This window comes from Sus scrofa, chromosome 16, assembly GCF_000003025.6.
Source record: "Sus scrofa isolate TJ Tabasco breed Duroc chromosome 16, Sscrofa11.1, whole genome shotgun sequence".
NCBI lineage: Eukaryota > Metazoa > Chordata > Mammalia > Artiodactyla > Suidae > Sus > Sus scrofa.
Window position 1 is genome coordinate 3,182,280 of NC_010458.4, and position 19,873 is coordinate 3,202,152.

A 19,873-nucleotide genomic window follows, 5' to 3' on the forward strand; every position below is an offset into this window, starting at 1 on the left:
GGATGGTGGATTGATTGTCCTGTCAGGATGTTTAGCAGCATCCCTGACCTCTAACTCTTTTGTTGCCAGTAACACCCCACCCCGCCCCAACCTAGGTATAACAAACAAAAACGTCTTCAGTCATTGCAAAATGTCCACTAGGAACAAAATTGCCCCTAGTTGAGAGCCACTGCCTGAAAATAACTTTTTGGCATATTCTTTAAATTATTTTTTGTATTTTTTTGCTCATTTTTTAATTAAAGTTATAGTTAATTTACAATGTATAGTTAATTTACAATGCTGTGTCAATTTCTGCTATACAGCAAAGTCACTCAGTCATACATATACATACATTCCTTTTCTTCTATTACCTTCCATCATGTTATTTCCCCAGAGACTGGATATAGTTCCCTGTGCTACACATTAGGACCTCCTTGCTTATCCGTGCTATATGCAATAGTTTGCATCTACTCACCCCAAACTCCCAGACCATCCCACTCCCTCCCCCTTGACAGCCACAAGTCTGTTCTCTATGTCTCTAAGTCTGTCTCTGTTTCGTAGATAGGTTCATTTGATCTTCACTCCTACCTGTTGGCCAGAGTTTGCACTTCTGCATGCTTTTCTTCATATATGAACTTATAGCCCTGAATAAAGGAGAGGTATGATTTGGGCGTCACGTGGGTAGAACGTCGGAATCTCTGGAAATAGTCGACACACTTCTCAGCCACCCCATCCTGGAAGGAGCCCATGCACTGGACCACTTCCCTCTTGGTCTCCAAACTGCAGTCAATAGCATAGGAAGAGAGGAAGTGCTCAGACACTAGAAAGAATAAAGACAACAGTGTGTGAAATATGAAAGCGAATCAACATTTTAAAAGTTAACTTGGAGTTCCCATCATGGCTCAGTGGTTAACGAATCCGACAAGGAACCATGAGGTTGTGGGTTCGATCCCTGGCCTTGCTTAGTGGGTTAAGGATCTGGCGTTGCTGTGAGCTGTGGTATAGGTCGCCGATAGGGCTCGGATCCTGCATTGTTGTGGTATAGGCCAGCAGCTATGGCTCCAAGAGACCCCTAGCCTGGGAACCTCCATATGCCAAGGGAGCAGCCCTAGAAAAGGCAAAAAGACAAAAAATAAAATAAATAAATAAATAAATAAATAAAAGTTGACTGGTTACTTTTAAAGACCTAAACCATTCTTAGGAATAAATACCATTGTGAGAGCCCCTGCCAGGTAGAGATATATGCCAGCATTTTTGGCCCCAGGCCTATGACATCAATGATTTTATTTTCCCTTTGATGTACAAAACCATAACAAACATTAAGCCTATCATAATTCTTTGTTTCCTGGTACATGTACAAAGAAGTCTCTTCTACCCAGCTGTAGGTTCTGGTCAGCAGCCAGCCAGTTTTACGTTTACATAAGGACAAAAGTGGTACAAATAACTCAAAAATCAGTGCCCACCTGGTACTCATATTTAACAACCCCATTTGTTTCTTTTTTTTCACTTAGAACCTGCCATAATCTTAATTCTCCCAGGCTCTGACTGCATTTGGCAGGTGGAATGTTCATCACTAAATTTTTTTATGCCTGGGCCATCTTGTCCTTAAATGTGGCAGCTGGCCATCTGTAGCCAATTCTAATTTATGGTCTCCTTTAAAAATGTATGAGTAAAAATCTCCTGTTGTAGACCTTTATCTTCCCAACAGTGTTAAACATGGGACCAATTCTAAGACAGCATTTCTTATCATAAGAACAGGCCATAAAGTCAGAGCTAATCCATCACCACATATACAAAGAGTGTGTGCTGAATACCCACCACTATGGGTCTCAACCCCAGGGAATTTACAGGGGTAACACATGATACAGTTAAAAATTATCACAGCCATCTTAGGCATCTTAGAAAAAAATGGCCTATGGGTTTACTTTAAAAGTGCTAAAAGTCATAAGTAATGTACCTAAGAGTTCCAAATAAAAAATATGGCCAATAAAAAGGGAGGGAAAAAGAAGGAATGAAGTGAACCAACCTATCAGGTGATAGTTGGCAGAGAAATAAAAAATGGTGTCTTCTGTTAGTAACTGATCACTAAATTAAGTTCTTAATGCTCTAATTATGGGGCAGTATTTCTATCTATGTGAATCACAGAGGTAATTTATCACATTGGTTACAAGTACAGTTTACCATATACATTGAAAAGCAATAAATTAAGACATCCAGAAGTCGTATTTTTTTTTTTTTTGTACAAGTTAAGCAACCACTCTAAGAGGTTGAAGACTGGTCACTGGAAACATAGGACCCATTCTTGCCCAGAACAAACTGTTGGCAGGTATTAACCACAATGGCTGCAATATTCACTATCTGCCAGACAGGATACTAAGTGCTTTATGTGGCCTTATGGGATATACTCAGAGATGTCCCCACTTTCTAAAAATTTTCTTGTTTTTACTCTATAATGATTTTTTATCCTTCTTACATGAACGAAGAATATCAACAATGCTGATATTTTTCTTTATGTAGCAAGTTTTCTTTTTGTCTCCCCAAAACTTCAAAGAGAAAAAAAAAATGGGATGGGTTCTAAGTATATTTTTATACAGACTCACCATTTCTGATGCAGAAAAGGTTATAAAAAAGGATGAGTTCCTCTTAGAGTCGCCCCAGCCTGCTGAGACTCAGACAAAGGGCCATGGAAAACCCTCCTGTCATCTTCAATATGCAATTACCATGGCAGCACTGGAAGTTTAGGGGTCCACTTGTAAGCTGATGTCTGAGGTTGAGGTAGGTCATATCCTGGTATTATTTATTCACTTCACTTGAGGTGGAATAAGATGAAGTATGTGCAGGACGGAAGAGGGGACACTTGCCCAGTCCCTGATTTTGGTGCCCTCAGATTTCCATGTCATTTGGATTCAAAGAACTGAAGTAGTAAACTGAGGAAGGCACATTTAAATTCATACACATAGGAGTTTCCATTGTGGCTCAGTAGGTTATGAACCTGTCTAGTATACATGAGGACACAGGTTCGATCCCTGGCCTCGCTCAGTGCATTAAAGATCTGGCATTGCTGTCAGCTGTGGTGTAGGTCCAGACAAGGCTCAGATCTGGCATTGCTGTGGCAGGGGTGTAGGCTGACAGCTACAGCTCAAATTCCACCCCGAGCCTGGGAATTTCTATATGCTAGAGGTGCGGCCCTAAAAAGCAAAAATAAATAAACAAATGAATTCATACACATAAAAAACTCAGTATAAAATCTCATATTTTGAGGATGTGCAGGATAAAGGAGAGGGCACTTAGTTCTTTCTCTGAATATCTTCAGATTAGAAAAGTATACTAAAAAGAACAAACTTTCCAAAAAGAAATTTAAAAAATAATCCGGAGTTCCCATCATGGTTCAGTGGTTAACAAATCTGACTAGGAACCACAAGGCTGTGGGTTCATCATTGCCCTTGCTCAGTGGGTTTAGGATCCAGCGTTGCCATGAGCTGTGGTGTAGGTTGCAGCCTCTGCTTGGATCCAGAGTTGCTGTGGCTCTGGCGTAGGCTGGCAGCTACAGCTCTGATTAGACCCTAGCCTGGGAACCTCCATATGCTGCAGGAATGGCCCTAGAAAAGACAAAAAAAAAAATTCCATTTACATTAACATCAAAAAATAAAATAAAATACTTAGAAATAAACTCAACCAATGATGTGAGAAGACATACTGAAAACTATAAACACTGATAAAAAATCACAGTATATATAAATATATAAAAAGACATCATATGTTCATGAGTTTGAAGAATTAATATTGTTAAAATGCATATACTACTCAATGTAATTTATAGATTGAAGGCAATACCTATCAAAATTCCAAAGGCATCTTACACACAGATAGAAAAAATAATCCTACAATTCACATGCAACCACAAAAGACGTTAAGTACTCAAAGAAATTTTGAGCAAGAACAAATCAGAATCACTTCCTGATTTCAAAATATGTGACAAACCTACAAATACAACCAGCGGAATAGAATGGAGAGCCCAGATATAAACCCACACACACGCAGTCATATGATCTCAGCAAGGGTGCCAAGAATACACAGCAGTGAAAGGATGACCTCTGCATAAATGATGTTGAGAAACCTGCATATTCATATGCTAAAGAATGAAATTGGACCCTTATCTTATACCATACACAAAAACAAATCAAAATGGATTAAATTTTTAAACATAAGACCTGTTTCCCTAGAGGAAAACACAGAGGAAATTCTTGGCACTGGTCTTAGTAATGATACAACAGCAAAAGCACAAGCACCAAAAAAAAAAAAAAAAAAAAAAAAAAATTGATAAGTAGGATGACAAACCAAGAAACTTATGCACAATAAAGGAAACCATCGACTTACAGAATGGGAGAAAATATTTGCAAACCTGATATAGGGCTGAATATATATATCAGGTACTCCAACAACTCAATAGCAAAAAACAAGTAACCAGATTAAAATAGGCACGGGAACTAAACAGATATTTTTCCAAAGAAGATATTCAAATGGCCAATAGGTATATGAAAAGATGCTCGGTGTTAATCATCAGGGAAATGCAAAGTGAAACCATGGTGAGATATCCCCCCATACGTGTCAGGATGGTTATTATCAACAAAAAAGATAACAAGTGTTGATGAGGATGTAGAGAAATGGAAACCCTTGAACACTATTGATGGGAGTGTAAATTGGTACAGCCACTACGAAGGACACTAAGAGGTTCCTCAAAAAAATTAAAATAGAACTACCATATCACCCAGTAACCCCACTTCTGGGTATATATCCAAAGACAAAGAAATCCTGAAGAAATATGTGCACTCCCATGTTTGATGCAGTATTACTCACAACAGCCAACTCATGGAGACAGCCTGCACGTCCACTGACAGATGAATGGATTAAGAAAACGTGGTATTTAAATACAGTGGAACATTATTGGGCCTTTAAAAATAAGGAAATTCTGCCATTTTCAACATCATGGATGAACTAGAGGGTATTAGGCTAAGTGAAATAAGCCAGACCAGAAGGAAAAATATACCTAATACTGCTCACATAAGGAATCTAAAGTAGTCAAATCATAGAAAGTAGACTGGTGGTTTCCAGGGACTGGGAGGTGGGGGAACAGAGAGGTATAAGGCAAAGGGACAAAGTTCCAGTTACACAAAAGGAATAATTTGTACAGATCTTCTGTACAGCATAGTACCTGTAGTTAGCAATACTGCATTGAACGGAGTTTTGCTAAGAGGGTAGATCTTAGGTTAAGTATTCTTACCACGAAATAATCATTATCACCTTCATCATTAAAGAAGTGAGGCGGAATCTTTTGGAAGTAATAACGGGTATGTTTATGGCATAGATTATGGTTTCACAGGTGTATATTTACCTCTAAATTTGTCGTTATAGATATTAAATATGTACAGTTCTTTGTATGTCATTCATACCTCAGTACAGTGATTTTTATAAATTAAGATAAACTGCACCTTAAAAATAAATAAATAGAAAAATAAATAATAATTTAACGCTTTTATGGAAAATATTCACTATAATCTAAATGAAACATGCTAACAAAATGATATATTCCTTTTTTTTTTTTATAGCCGCATCTGTGGCATATGGAAGTTCCAAGGCTACGGGTCAAATCGGAGCTGCAGCTGCAGGCCTACACCACAGTCACAGCAACACTGGCTCTGAGCCACATCTGCAAGCTGTACCACAGCTTGTGGCAATGCCAATTCCTTAACCCACTGAGTGAGGTCATGGATTGAACCTGCATCCTCATGGATGATATGTCAGGTTCATGACCTGCTGAGCCACAATGGGAACTCATATATATATAGGTATATGATATATATAATATATATATATATATATATATATACACATACACACACACACTTTTTTTTTAAGGGTGCACTGTGGCATATGGAGGTTCCCAGGCTAGGGGTCAAATCGGAGTTGTAGCTGCCAGCCTATACCACAGCAATGCCAGATCCAAGCCACATCTGAGACCTACACCACAGCCGATGGAAATTCCAAATCCTTAACCCACTGAGCAAGGCCAGGGATAGAACCTGCTTTCTTATGGATGCTAGTCAGATTCATTTCCACTGAGCCATGATGGGAACTCCCAATATATTTTCTTATTGATGTGGCTAGAGATAATAATTTAATTCAGATTCAGGATTCTGAAGGCACCTTAAGTCATTTTTCTTGAAAGCTTGTTGTTAATTTCCTGAAAAGATAATTTAACACTTAAATCCCTAAGTATACTGAGTGCTTTCAATGCCCGCAGATGGTATTCTTTGAAAACATCATAAGGCAGGTTAGTATTAAGTGTAGATGCTGGTTTTCTCAACAAGATTTTACATTTATAAGAGAAAGGAGTAATGTCTCATGTCTTACAATTATTTTATCTATGACTGTGACTAGCACAGGAATACATATCCATGTAGTATGCTGGCTCTGGATACTCATTACACAAGGTCAGAGACAGCCACAAAAAGCTCACTGGTTCTCAAAAGGTTTAAAAAGATTGAAATGCCTAGGAGCATTATACAAAGTTTAAGTACTATAGATATTGGAGGTCCAAGAAAGAGGGAACATTTAAATATTCCTAAGTGAACAAAAGGAGAATGAAGGATCTGATGAGTGTTAATTAAGCTTTAGAATTTAGATTAAGATGGGAGAGAACACTCTTGATAAGGGGGACAGTGTACTAGGAAGAATAAAGAGGATTAAAGAATGTCCAGAGATAAAACAAAAGATGTGTATCTGAAAAAAAGAGAGAAGGTTTGTGTTGGATGAGAGAAGACTGCAGGTAAGTTAGGGCCATATTATGGAAGAATGATGAATTCTGACAGTCTGATTCATTGATTCAACACTGTAGGTGTCAGACACTGGTAGCTGCTGAAATTGGGAACAAAGATATGGTGTCCTTGAGCCCATGGAGTTTTAGTTTAGTAGAACAGATAAGCATTAATCATATCATAGAACCAAGAATACAAGTTGCAAAATGTAGTTAATCTCGGGAAGGAAAAATATAGAAAGCTGTGAAATGGATAACAGAGGAACCAGCATAGTCGGGGCAGGGGTGCGGGACGTGGGAGGGGGGGCAACACGGGAAGTTTTCCCTGAGGAAGTGACATTTAGCAGCACTACTTACACTAGCCAAGACATGGAAGCTACCAAAATGTCCATGAACAGAGGACTGGATAAAGAAAATGTGGTACATATTACCCATAAAAAGCACGAAGCAATGCCATTTGCAGCAACATGGATGGACCTAGAGATTATCACACTAAGTGAATAAGTCAGATAAAGACAAATATCACATGAGATCACTAATGTATGGAATCTAATAGAAATGATCACTAAAATTAACAAAACAGAGACAGACTCAAAGATTTCAACACCAAACTTACGTTTATCAAAGGGGAGTGGAGGGGGAGGGGTAAATTATGGTGTTGGGATTGAAATATACACACTCTTGTACATAGAATAGACAGGTAACAGGGACCTACTATATAGCACAGGGGATTTTACTTAGTACCATGTGGTAACTTAAACGGGAAGAGAATCTGAAAAGGAATGGATAACTACATATGCATAATAGATTTACTTTGCTGTACACCCGAAATTAACACAACCTTGTGAGTCAATTATACTCCAATAAAATTTTTAAAAAGAATCAAGAACAGAGCAGGGGGGAAGAAATGACCTCGGGTGAAGCTGGGGAGGTGCCCAGGGTCAGCTCTTCCCAGCCTTGAAGTTCATGCTAGAGACTACGCTTTTTCCTAAGAGCAGCGGAAGATTTTAAACAGAAAACAGCTTGACTGGGTTTGTGTTTTTTATCACTGTTCCATAGGCAATGTGAGATAGATGAGAGACAGGTGAAAGAGGAGGACAGATCATTAGAAAGAGCTATTTAAGTTTTCCAGGTGCGTTACAACGATAGCTTGGCCGAGGATGCCAGAGAGAGCGAAAGCGTTGGATAGGTTCCACCAATATTTAGGAGACAGCACTGACATGACTTAGTGATGGAGTAGACCTGAGAGTCGAAGCAAAGAAAGGAGTTAAGGACAAAGAGCTCTCTGATTACCAAGTGTCATGGATGATTGTAGGGCTTTCCTGGGAATGAGTAACCAGAGGAGAATCAATTCCATTTTAGACATTTTGAGTTTAAGGAGTTTATGATATATAAGAATATATCAAGCAGGCAGTTGAGTGCACAGATTTCGAGCAGGGGACAGACGAGACCGGAGATAAAAATTGATGGTGCATGTTACACAGGAGGCTGTGGATGAGCTTGCCAGGGAAGAGGATGTGGAGTGAAGAAATGAGTCTGCCTTGCCCTCCAATATGCCCGGCTCCACAAATGGCTTGAGGCTCAATAAATATGTTCTGAAGAAATAGGTGCATGCATGAAAGTTGGGACATTGACTAGGAACTGAGGACCAGGAAATGAAAGTCCCTGCCTTCCATGTAATCTAGGCCTGGACTGATGCAAAGAGGTTTTAAAAAATGGAGCAGATTGGTGAAAAATGAACAAAGGAAAGACTTTTGTCTTGAAACAGAAGGGACCGCTGGAATAAACACTTGCCAGGAAGGGCTCCATTATTTAAATTAAATCATCCTAATTATAGTACACTACAGTGCTTGCCACCTGAAAGTGTTATTCTTATGGTTAGCAATAATCCCTTACATGAGATTCCACAAAGCACTTGCATACTAATTACCACATTTCATAGTAAACTTTAACACAGTTAAGTACTGTGGTTTTGTGCTCTGCATTTATATTCTACTCAAAAGAATTTTAAAGTTTTACTCTTAGTTGTGTTCACATTTTAATAGGACTTAAAATTTTAAATCACTGGTATTCTCTCAAAGCTTATAAAAGAGGAAACATACATTTATATATCAGATATATTAAAATATTCTACGTTTGGAGTTCCCATTGTGGCTCGGTGGTAATGAACCTGACTAGTAGCCATGAGAATGAGGGTTAGATCCCTGGCCTTGCTCAATGGGTTAAGGATCCAGAGTTGCCGTGAGCTGTGATGTAGGTCACAGACCAGACGAGGCTCAGATCCCATGTTGCTGTGGCTGTGGTGAAGACTGGCAGCTGCAGCTCTGATTCAACCCCTGGCCTGGGAACTTCCATATGTGCAGTTATGGCCCTAAAAAGAAAAAAAAAAAATTCTATGTCTAAAAGCCGAAGATTGGAAAACCATTACTATCAAGAGAGTAGTACACTGAGAACATTTCTCCAGTGAATAAGTGTGTTAAACATGTGTATTTGGATTCTAGCCCAGTGCTGATGCTACTGGCTTCTTGAACCTCTGATGATTCCTTCAGCTTCTCTGCCCCCATTTTCTCCACCTATAATGGGCAGGCGATGGTTAATCAGTTGTTTTCTCACTAGGTACCACAGAGCTGGAGGGAGGATGGGGGGTGGGGAAGTAAGAAGGTGAGGCCTCAGAATCCTCCCTCACTTGACTTTTCACTGTTTTATATTAGGGCCACCTGCCCTGATTTACTGGAAAGTAAGGCTCTTCTTTTTTTTTTTTTTTTTTGCCACTTCTTGGGCCGCTTCTACGGCATATGGAGGTTCCCAGGATAGGGGTTGAATCGGAGCCATAGCCTCCAGCCACAGCCACAGCCACAGCCACAGCAACACAGGATCCAAGCCACGTCTGCAACCTATACCACAGCTCACGGCAACACTGGATCCTTAACCCACTGAGCAAGGCCAGGGATCGAACCTGCAACCTCATGGTTCCCAGTCAGATTCGTTAACCACTGAGCCACAACGGGAACTCCAGTAAGGCTCTTCTTAATTTTTTTTGAGCCACACCCATGGCATGTGGAAGTTCCCAGGCCAAGGATGGAAACCATGCCAGGGCAGTGACCCAGGCCACTGCAGTGACAAAGCCAGACCCTTAACTCACACCATGAGGGAACTCCTCTTCATAATTATTATTAAAACACAATAATCAAACAAAAAGTTTGAAAACTATTGTCCTGAATCAGGGTTCTTCTGAAGTCCTGATGCAACAGGTCAGAGGTGAGACCTATCTCTAGCTTTTAAATATTCACAGATAATTTCTCACAAAAAGCTGAAAAAACATAACCTTAAGAAATGACCTCTAACGTCTCCTATAGTACTTTTATGTTCAATTTCATGTACAGAGAAAGAGAAGCGCTTAATGTTCTGCAGGATGGAAGATTAGACAGAGGCTGAAGCAGCAAAGTCTCCAGTCATAAAAGTCTCTGTTTAATGTCCTTTTCAGGCACAGAAAACACCAGAGGGTTGCTGAATAATGCTTTCCTCTTGATGTCCAGCACTGTAGCCACAAGAAGGAAATGTCCAAGAGACACTTGGCCCAAACCACTCTGAGGTCGACCAACTAACTCACTTAAAAACACACAGATGCTATGAAAGAGATTAAATCTTCTGTGCCCTCCTGTGAGGTCCTAGAACCTGGCTGGGGATCAAATGAGACAAAGCTTTCAACAACGCTGAAAACACTAGAATCACTGTAATTTAATCCAAGGGGGTACAGAGGAAACATCTTATTTGCTGATAATCACGCTCTGTGAAAAAAAAAAATAGCTGCCAAATGAGAAAGAGAACAGTCTTGCAAAAATCCTCAAACACTGGACAAAGTGACTTTTGGCTCAATCCAATAGAGAAAAACGAACAGCACAGAATATAAATAAATAAATGCGCACACACACACACACACACACACACACACACACTAAACCAGAAACTCTGACATAAAAATGTCCACCACACTCACCAGCAACTAAGGCATCCTTAGGCCATCGGCTGAACCAGTCAATAGTGCATCCTGAAATAAGGGCGGGGAATTTCAAAGCTCGATTTCGAAATTTCTCCCCCACCGGTGAAAAGCAGAGCACGATGTGAAGGTTCTGCCGGACCCGACTCGCGAAGTAGTCATACAGGTTCTCACTGGTAGGAGGGCGCCTGGGGTATTCCTTTTTCATGACTGATGTGAGATCGCTATTAATTTCATCAATTTCATCACGAGCGAATAGGTTGGAGACCTTTGAAAAAAGTGCAGATACGCAAACTCAGTATAGACATATGAACACAGATCAAAACACACAGTTTAATTGCATAATGTTGTTCCTTCATTTATGTCCTTGTAGCCACCTTTGGAAAATCAACCAACAGCCCTCAAGATGAGATACATCATGTTTTAAAATACACAAATGATTCTATTATTAGCTGGAAAGTTATAGCCCTTTAAGGGAATAAATGGACATATCAAAAATCCAATTGGCTTTCCTTACAACCTGCTTCTTCTGTTTTTCCATTTCTCACTTGGAACTTTCATTAACGTTTTCAATACATAGCTCCACATTTGAATTGGGAGTCTTATTCTTCAAAAACCCCATAGAAAATAGCCATTCTTCATACAGATCACCTAATCCCTAATAATAGGACTTATTCAGAACTTTAATGGAAGGAAATACAGAGAGCTCTAACTTTGGAGGGAATCTGAAAAGGTAAAAATAAAGAAAGAAAGAGTAAATGACCTCCTACCTCACCCGATGATAAAACATTATTCATATATTCCAAAAACGACTCATCTTTAATCTCATTGTCTGTGAAAATAAAAGTGACTCCTCTGCCTTGCTGACCAGCTGTTCTATACAAATTTTTAGGTCCTCCATCAGATTTGATGTGTTGTAGGATCTAAAGAAATATTGTCATTGAGTCATTAGCTAAAATATTTTAATGGGAAGGAAAGACGCATATAGCAGTGCTTTATGCCATTTGGTTAACCAAAAACATGCTGATATTGTGCCATCAGATTAGATATTTTATTTTATGTCAATGTTACTGGTTTGTTGTATTTACTTGTAAAAATGAAAATAATTTTTAAAGCTTCACACTTTATGAGACATTATATTTTTACATACACACACACATCTCAAGTGAAAATTCAACCTGAAACAGAAGTATAATTTTTACCACAACTAAATGCCATCAGAATGTGTACACATGTTTCATTTTGGAAGCAGTTGATGGTAAAGATAATGAAAAAGCAAAAAAACCCAAAGCAGAATATTTACTAAGCACCCATCTACAATTGATATTTTAGAAGGTGCCTCGTAAATTGAATTAAACTGAACTAAGTCATTTCAAGTCTTCATTACATTGTGGTGAGAGAGAAACCCTACTGTAAATGAGGCCCCTCTCACCCCAAGCATAACTGTTTTCATCACATCTTTGGATCTCAAGGGGTAGAGTTTTCTGAGCTGTCAGTACAGTGTTGTAGAGTTGCTAGAAACATTATTAAATATCTCACTCTAAATCTTTCATGTCCAAAGCATCCTGTGGTGGAAGTCACCTTGCAATCATGAAATATTACAGAGGTCCCAATACAGGGCAGACTGTTATGGTTAAAAGTGAAAATTAAAATATTCCAATCCTGGAAACTCAGGATCGCTAAATTATTACTTGAATTAAACGAACTTAGAGTTCAGAGCACAAAAGTAAGTGGCCTTCTGATTTTTTTTTTTGGCGGGGGGGCGAGGGCCACAACTGCAGCATGCTGAAGTTCCAGGGCCAGGGATCAAACCCACACCACAACTGTGACAAAGCCACAAAGGAACTTTAACCTGCTGTTCCACTGAGGGAACCCTGCCTTTTCATTTTTAAAAAGCTATCAAATATTTAACTTCTATATTCTGTGCTTTTTTTAACATATAAAATCTAAATCCTAGAACCAGAAATTCCACTACCATGCATCAATGTTTTAAGAAGACTTCTAGAGAAATGACATCTGAGAGATGAGAAAAATTTTCAAAGACATAGTTGAAAGAAAAAGAGAAGGAGGGAGGGAAGGGAGGAAGGGAAGGAGGGAAGGAGGGAAAGAAAGAAAGGAAGAAAGGAAGGAAGAAAGGAAAGAAAGGAAGGAAGGAAGGAAGGAAGAAAGAAAAAGAAAGAAAGAAAGAAAGAAAGAAAGAAAGAAAGAAAGAAAGAAAGAAAGAAAGAAAGAAAGAAAGAAAGAAAGGAAGGAAGGAAGGAAGGAAGGAAGGAAGGAAGGAAGAAAAAGAAAGAAAGAAAGAAAGAAAGAAAGAAAGAAAGAAAGAAAGAAAGAAAGAAAGAAAGAAAGAAAGAAAGAGAGAGAAAGAAAGAAAGAAAGAAAGAGGGATGGGGAAAACTTTTAGCCCAGTCCCCTGCATCTCAAGGGCCCCATTGCCTCAGATAACATCATCTGAGTCATCTAATAAATGGCCATGCTTCCCAAAGGTGAGGCTCTTGCTTCCTGAGCCTTGACCACATGACTCTGCAAAGGCCAGTGCAGCAGGATGGTCTCTGGGAGGTTATGCAAAGGCCGAGAAGGCCCTGACCCTCCTTTTCATCAGCGCTGGTGCATTCCCAGTATGATATGCAGAGGAACTAATTTATCCCAGAGAAAAAGAACTCATAAGATATGTTTTCTGAGGGAGCGTGGAATAGTGAAAGTCATGGCAGACCAGAAGCCAGAAATACTGCTGTCAATTCCCAAGTTTATCTGGGATTTTAGGCAAATCATAGCCTCTCTGAGCTTCAGCTATAAAATGGCCTATATATCTTACTAACTCACAGTCAAAAAACTCTTTTGAAGATCAAATTAGCTTGTGTATGTAAAAATGCTTTGAAAATGATAAGAGTTTTATACACGTTAAGAACAAAAATCTCAGACTTCAATCTCTTTCCTGAGCGGGTTATCTTTTAGATAACTCTGCTTCTAATCATAAACTAGAATGACTAAACCCAAGGTAACTAGAATTCCTTCTCTTTTAGTACTTGAAAAAAAAAAAAAAAACAGCAAAAACTTTGGATTGATTTTTTGAGCAGAATCCAGTAATTTAGACCAAATAAAAGATGTAACAACAACTTGAGTATCTGGAACCCCAAATCCAACATTTAATCATTTTCAACCTTTGTCCCAGCAGGTGGCTATGGGCCTCCATTAATGAGGCAGATCAGTAGCATGTTTTGCCCTGTGGGGCCAAGCCAATGCTGTCAGTGCTCAGCAGATAAGCCTCTTGCTCTCACACCCAGAAATTAACTTCTAACAATTTTCAGTGCAATTAAAGTTCCAAAACTGGCTTTTCACCTTATCTCTCAGTTAATCCTGAACTTCTGTGTGGAATTTCTACATCACCTCTGCTTATCTCTACGAGTTTACTTTTTCCTTCTTTCTCTTTCTTTCTTTTTTAGGGCTACACCCACAACATATGGAATTTCCCAGGCTCCGGGTCAAATCGGAGCTGTAGCTGCGGGCCTACGCCACAGCCACAGTAGCACTGGATCCAAGCCACATCTGCGAACTGCACCACAACTCACAGCAACGGTGGATCCTTAGCCCACTGAGCAAGGTCAGGGATCAAACCTTCATCCTCATGGATACTAGTGGGGTTCATTAATGGCTGAACACAATGGGAACTCCCATATTCACTTCTCACCTCCTAATTCTCCTTGTGCTGCACACACATACCTGATAATAACTCTTCTGCGGTTCCCTCTCTTGATGAGAAGCAATGCCAACCACCTAGTTTTCCAAGCCAGAACCAGGTTCCAAAGTTGGAACCAAGTCTAAAGGCCTGCAGCTTCCCAAGGGTCTATGAAATCGTCCCTCTTTCCTCCACTCTCACTGCTACCACTCGGGACACCACCATCTCTTGAAGAGATGCCAAGACAACTTTCATACCCCTCCGGCTTAGCTCCTTCCATCCGTTTTTGTACAAGCAAATCTGACATTCCTTCCCTGGTGGTGACTCATTAACAGTTTCCCATTGGTCCAGGATCAAGTCCAAATTCTTTATAACACCTCCAAAGGCCTCCATTTCTCTTCCATTCCCACTTCCCTCCTGACACTATACACCAACCATCTTTAACTGCTTCCAGGACCTCAAATGTAACTCCTAACCCACTAAGTGAGGCCAGGGATCGAACCTGCATCCTCATGGATGCTAGTCAGATTCGTTTCTGCTAAGCCACGACAAGAACTCTGGAATAATGCATTCTTAATTCCAAGTGGCCTCTAAGAACAGTTTATCAAAATCTATTTCAGGTTAATTAAAATGAAAGTGTGTTACCTGGTTAGAGTGATCTGGAAGGACGTGTAGCCAGCAATGAACGAAGCCAACCTTGTCAAGCTCTGCTTTCCAGATCCACCCACCCCAACCAGGAGGGCATTTCCCCGGGGAGTACGAATGACACGTGAGATCTAGAAGGTGGAACAGAAAAAGCAGGTATCATTTAACATGTAAACATTCCACTTGTTGCCTATTTATTCAATACAGGTATATCTCAGAGATAATGCAGGTTCAGTTCTATACCACCATAATGAAACAAATATTGCAATAAAGCAAATGACACAATTTTTTTTTTTATTTTCCCAGTACATATAAAAGTTATGGGAGATCCCGTCGTGGCTCCGTGGTTAACAAATCCGACTAAGAACCATGAGGTTGCGGGTTCAATCCCTGGCCTTGTTCAGTGGGTTAAGGATCCGGCATGGCCGTGAGCTGTGGCATAGGTCGCAGACGCAGCTCAGATCTGGCGTTGCTGTGGCTGTGGCGTAGGCCGGCAGCTACAGCTCTGATTCGACCCCTAGCCTGGGAACCTCCATATACCGTGGAAGTAGCCCAAGAAATGGCAAAGACAAAAAAAAAAAAAAAAAAGTTATGTTTACACTATACTATTAATTGTGCAATAGCATTATGTCTAAAAAATAAATGTACATGCATTAATTAAAAAATATTTTATTGCTAAAAAATGCTAACCACCATCTGAGCATTACCATGCGTAATAATATTGAGTGATAATATTGTTGCCAGTGGAGGGTTTGAAACATTGTGAGAATTACCAAAAAACTGACACAGTGAAATGAAATGAGCAAATGCTGTTGGAAAAATGGCACCAACAGACTTGCTTTGTGCAGGATTACCACAAACCTTCAATTTGTAAAAACTGCAATATCTGCTAAATGCATTAAAGTGAAGTGCAATAAAATAAGAAGTGCCTATATAAGCATTTTGGAAGACAGCGGTGTCTAGGATCAAATTAGAAAGATAAACTGGATGGACTAATGAAGGCATTTCTGAAATGAAATAGTGTTTAAGTTCTAGAGAGGGTGAGGAGTGGGCCTGTGCCTTTGGCAAACTAGAAGAAGGCCAGTACAGGAGTCAGCAGAGAGCCCAGACTATGGCTTTCTCTGGGTTTTCAAGAAGAGAAATAAAAGTGACTTTGAAGTTTCCTTTCAGTTTGCCCAAACTAATTCAGTAGGATAGAAAAGAGAACAGAAATCTCAAAACAATGTGTATCCTTAGAATAGAGAACACATAGTTGATTAAACTATCCCCATATCTGAAAACTAACATAATTTATTTTTTTTTATTTATTTATTTTTTTTTTTTGTCTTTTTTGTTGTTGTTGTTGCTATTTCTTGGGCCGCTCCCACGGCATATGGAGATTCCCAGGCTAGGGGTCAAATCGGAGCTGTAGCCACCGGCCTACGCCAGAGCTACAGCAACGCGGGATCCGAGCCGCGTCTGCAACCTACACCACAGCTCACGGCAACGCCGGATCGTTAACCCACTGAGCAAGGGCAGGGACCGAACCCGCAACCTCATGGTTCCTAGTCGGATTCGTTAACCACTGCGCCACGACGGGAACTCCTGAAAACTAACATAATTTAAATTGAAGCCAGGAAAGTTTCCAAAATACAGCATAGATGGTAGAGTTTAAAAAGAAGGAAATAAGCAGAAACACTCTTATTATTTGGCAAAGCAGTGATACCTAAGGTATCTACTAAGTGATTCTGGGTAGACCAGAAATCCGCTCTATACCAGTCAGTGGCCCCAGACCATCCCAAGTCACCTTTGTGGTAAAAGTTCCATGTTTCTTTGGCTTACTGTATTGAATGAACTGCTTTTGCCATCAGCTCTCCAACCCCATGGGGAGGGAATTCACTGTAGAACTCTCCTGGATGCATTTTTCCCCTTACGGGATAACTATCTTTCCTCTTAAGTTTGAGCCTGCAGCATTGCTGTAGTGTCCACTTTTCTCGAGACTAAAGATCGAGAGTTATATAGGGGCTGAGAATGGATTACTTCACTGTGCCTGGTGGAAGCTTTCTGGCATAACCTGGGCTCTGCATTCTTGCAAGATTTTGTTAAATATCCTTTCTCAGGATTCCTTCTACTGGCATGGGGTATACTCTCTTCCTGCTGGGACTACACTTGCTTTTGGACTTAGTGCGAGCCCTGGGAAGTGGAGACCATTTTCCTGGTGAACCTAAGAACCTGATCCACCAATCCTGGGAGGATGGGTAGGTGATGCACTGTTCTTCCAGCCTCCCACTCACCCTCTCCAAGTGACTCTCCTAAGTTGTTGTAGACAGAGGAGGAGTGGTACTGGCAAGAATTCTTAGGATTTTGCCAGTGTCTGTTCACAAATTCTTTCCCTGGTATTGCTTCAAGAGGCATAGATAAGGCAAGTAAGAAGATACTGCAGGCCATCTAGGATCTTCTGTGTCTTAACATTGTTTAAATAACATGGCTTTTGTCATAACCACTTCCTTTAGCTAATGCTGGTGAATATATTAAGGCTTTGAATAATGTTTTAGGTCAGGTATTGGGAACTTTCATCCCAACATCTTTTCCTGCAGCTGAATTTAGGTCTTATACTAAAAGCTTCCTTTCCCAGTTTCTAGCATATAATAAACCCTCAGTACATATTTGACGAATGAACATGTAAATACACAAATAGAAGACTTTAAAAGCAGACTCAAAAAACTCAGAGTCTACTTAAAAGCAAAATTATAAGAGAAAACACAGTGAAGTAAGAACTGTCAAATAGGGCTTTTTTTTCTATTATCCACAAATTGTGATATACATTGTTCAATTTCATTAGCAAATACTTTAAAAATTAACAATGCCCATCCTGTCTAGCAGGTGCTCACATTCTAGCAGAGGAGAGGGACCTAGTAATAATGCACCATGGTAAGTGCTGAAGTGGACAGGACGATGGCAACTGGAGGAAAGAATGCAAAGGGAACAACACTGCTTGTGAAGGTGAGTCTCAAGTGTGGGGCTGGCATTTGATCTAGATCTTAAACAATAACCAGAAGTTTATCAAGCAAAGAAGGTGGCACAGTAGGCAGGGGTTAGGCTAAATTTTAAGGGTGAATGGTATGCACAAAGTCTCAGAATCAGCAAAAGGCCTGAGGGGTCTTCACAAAGGTGGGAACTTCTGTTCCAGAGATGGAAATATCAGAAGATAAGGTGCAAAGGGTTGTTTAGGGCCATATTGGGGACTTGATTAAATTCCAAACCTATTAATCAGGCATCACAAATGTGCCTGTTTCAGCAACACCCCATCATATGAAAACCAAGGGGAATAAGTTGGGTGTCTGCCCTCATAGAGCTTAGAGCTTAGGTCTGGTAGAGCAGACAAATAGATAAATTCTATGCAACACCTGCTGAGAATGCAGTATTGATGGGGGCGGGGGTGCTTTGGAATCAGGATGTGTTGAAACATAAGCAACTGATTCTGGATTATATCCTAAGCAGAGCACCACCTACAAGGGGTAGAGTGGTAGGTAGGAGTTAGATCATGAAAAACTATAGACACCATGATTTGAACTTTAACCAAAGAGACAAAAGAGATATTACAGAGATATTCTTGGTTTTAAAAGAAGATCAAGGAGTTCCCATCATAGCTCAGCAGTAACAAACCCGACTAGTATCCATGAGGATGCAGGTGGGTTAAGGATCCAGTGTTGCCATGAGCTGTGGTGTAGATATGGCTCAGATTTCACATTACTGTGGCTGTGGCATAGGCTGGCAGCTGCAGCTATGATTCGACCCCTAGCCTGGGAACTTCCACATGTTGCAGATGCGGCCCTAAAAAACAAACAAAAAAAAACAAAAAAAGAAAATCATTATTTTAATTAAGAAAGGAACCAAAAAATATGCTTGGTCTGGTGTCACATCCTGTTTTGCTGCAATCCTGTCTCTTGGCTTCAATCATGTCTTATAACTAGGTCACATATTTCAAGGCTCACACCTAACATGACACAGAGCTTGGATAGAACTGTACACTGTAAGCAAGAGTGTAGAAGAGAGGGCTGGCCTGGAAGATAGTGAGGAATGTAACATTTCAGCTCAAAGTCTCCAGTCACAGATTCTCCGGCCAATCCCAGAGCAGGCACGCCAGAGGCTGTGAGTGAGGAAGAATACAGTCAAGCACCTGTGCGGAGGCACATGTGCCTCGAAATGTCATGCCCAAACAAAGTGAAGAAACACTCATAGCTCATCATCATCTGTGCTGCAAAACCCATAAAAAAAGACAGCTCCAGCAAACCTCCTCCAGCACAAGACTTCTATAGATGACCTCATTTCAATTTAAGCTGTCATGAAATCCCAAAGCCAGATTTTGTCTCCAATAGACATGTAATTATGAAGTCGCCTTTGATATTATATTTCTAAAAATGTCATTCTTTTGGTCTTCTTCCTTTTAATCATTAAATATGACAGTATCTCTATTCTTCCTGAAATGCTTAACTATAAATTAGAACTAATTTCAAAATGTTACTTATACTTGACTTTGGAAGAACATCTGTGCTCATAATTCAGTAGAGATGTCTCATTCTGAGACTTCAGAACTTTCAAGCTGAGGATCTTCATTCTGGGGACATTCAGTCCCAGAACACACTCTCTGCCTTCCTCCTTTACCCCAACTTAGTCCAGCCTTGTGGAAATGCTTTCCTCACACTCTTCATCTTTCAGAGGAAGAGCTGACTAGATAACCTCTAAAACCCCCTCCTCTTCTAAGATTCCATAATTATTAGAG

General features: G+C 40.1%; 1 protein-coding gene across 1 annotated transcript in view; it reads right to left on the bottom strand.

Moving 5' to 3' along the window:
* DNAH5 (dynein axonemal heavy chain 5) overlaps positions 1 to 19,873 on the bottom strand; it is a 251,923-nt gene that overhangs the window by 68,013 nt on the left and 164,037 nt on the right. The window contains 5 exon segments of the mRNA XM_021076646.1: positions 568 to 799; positions 10,791 to 11,058; positions 11,561 to 11,676; positions 11,679 to 11,713; positions 15,112 to 15,242. Coding sequence (XP_020932305.1) covers positions 568 to 799; positions 10,791 to 11,058; positions 11,561 to 11,676; positions 11,679 to 11,713; positions 15,112 to 15,242 — 782 coding nt within the window.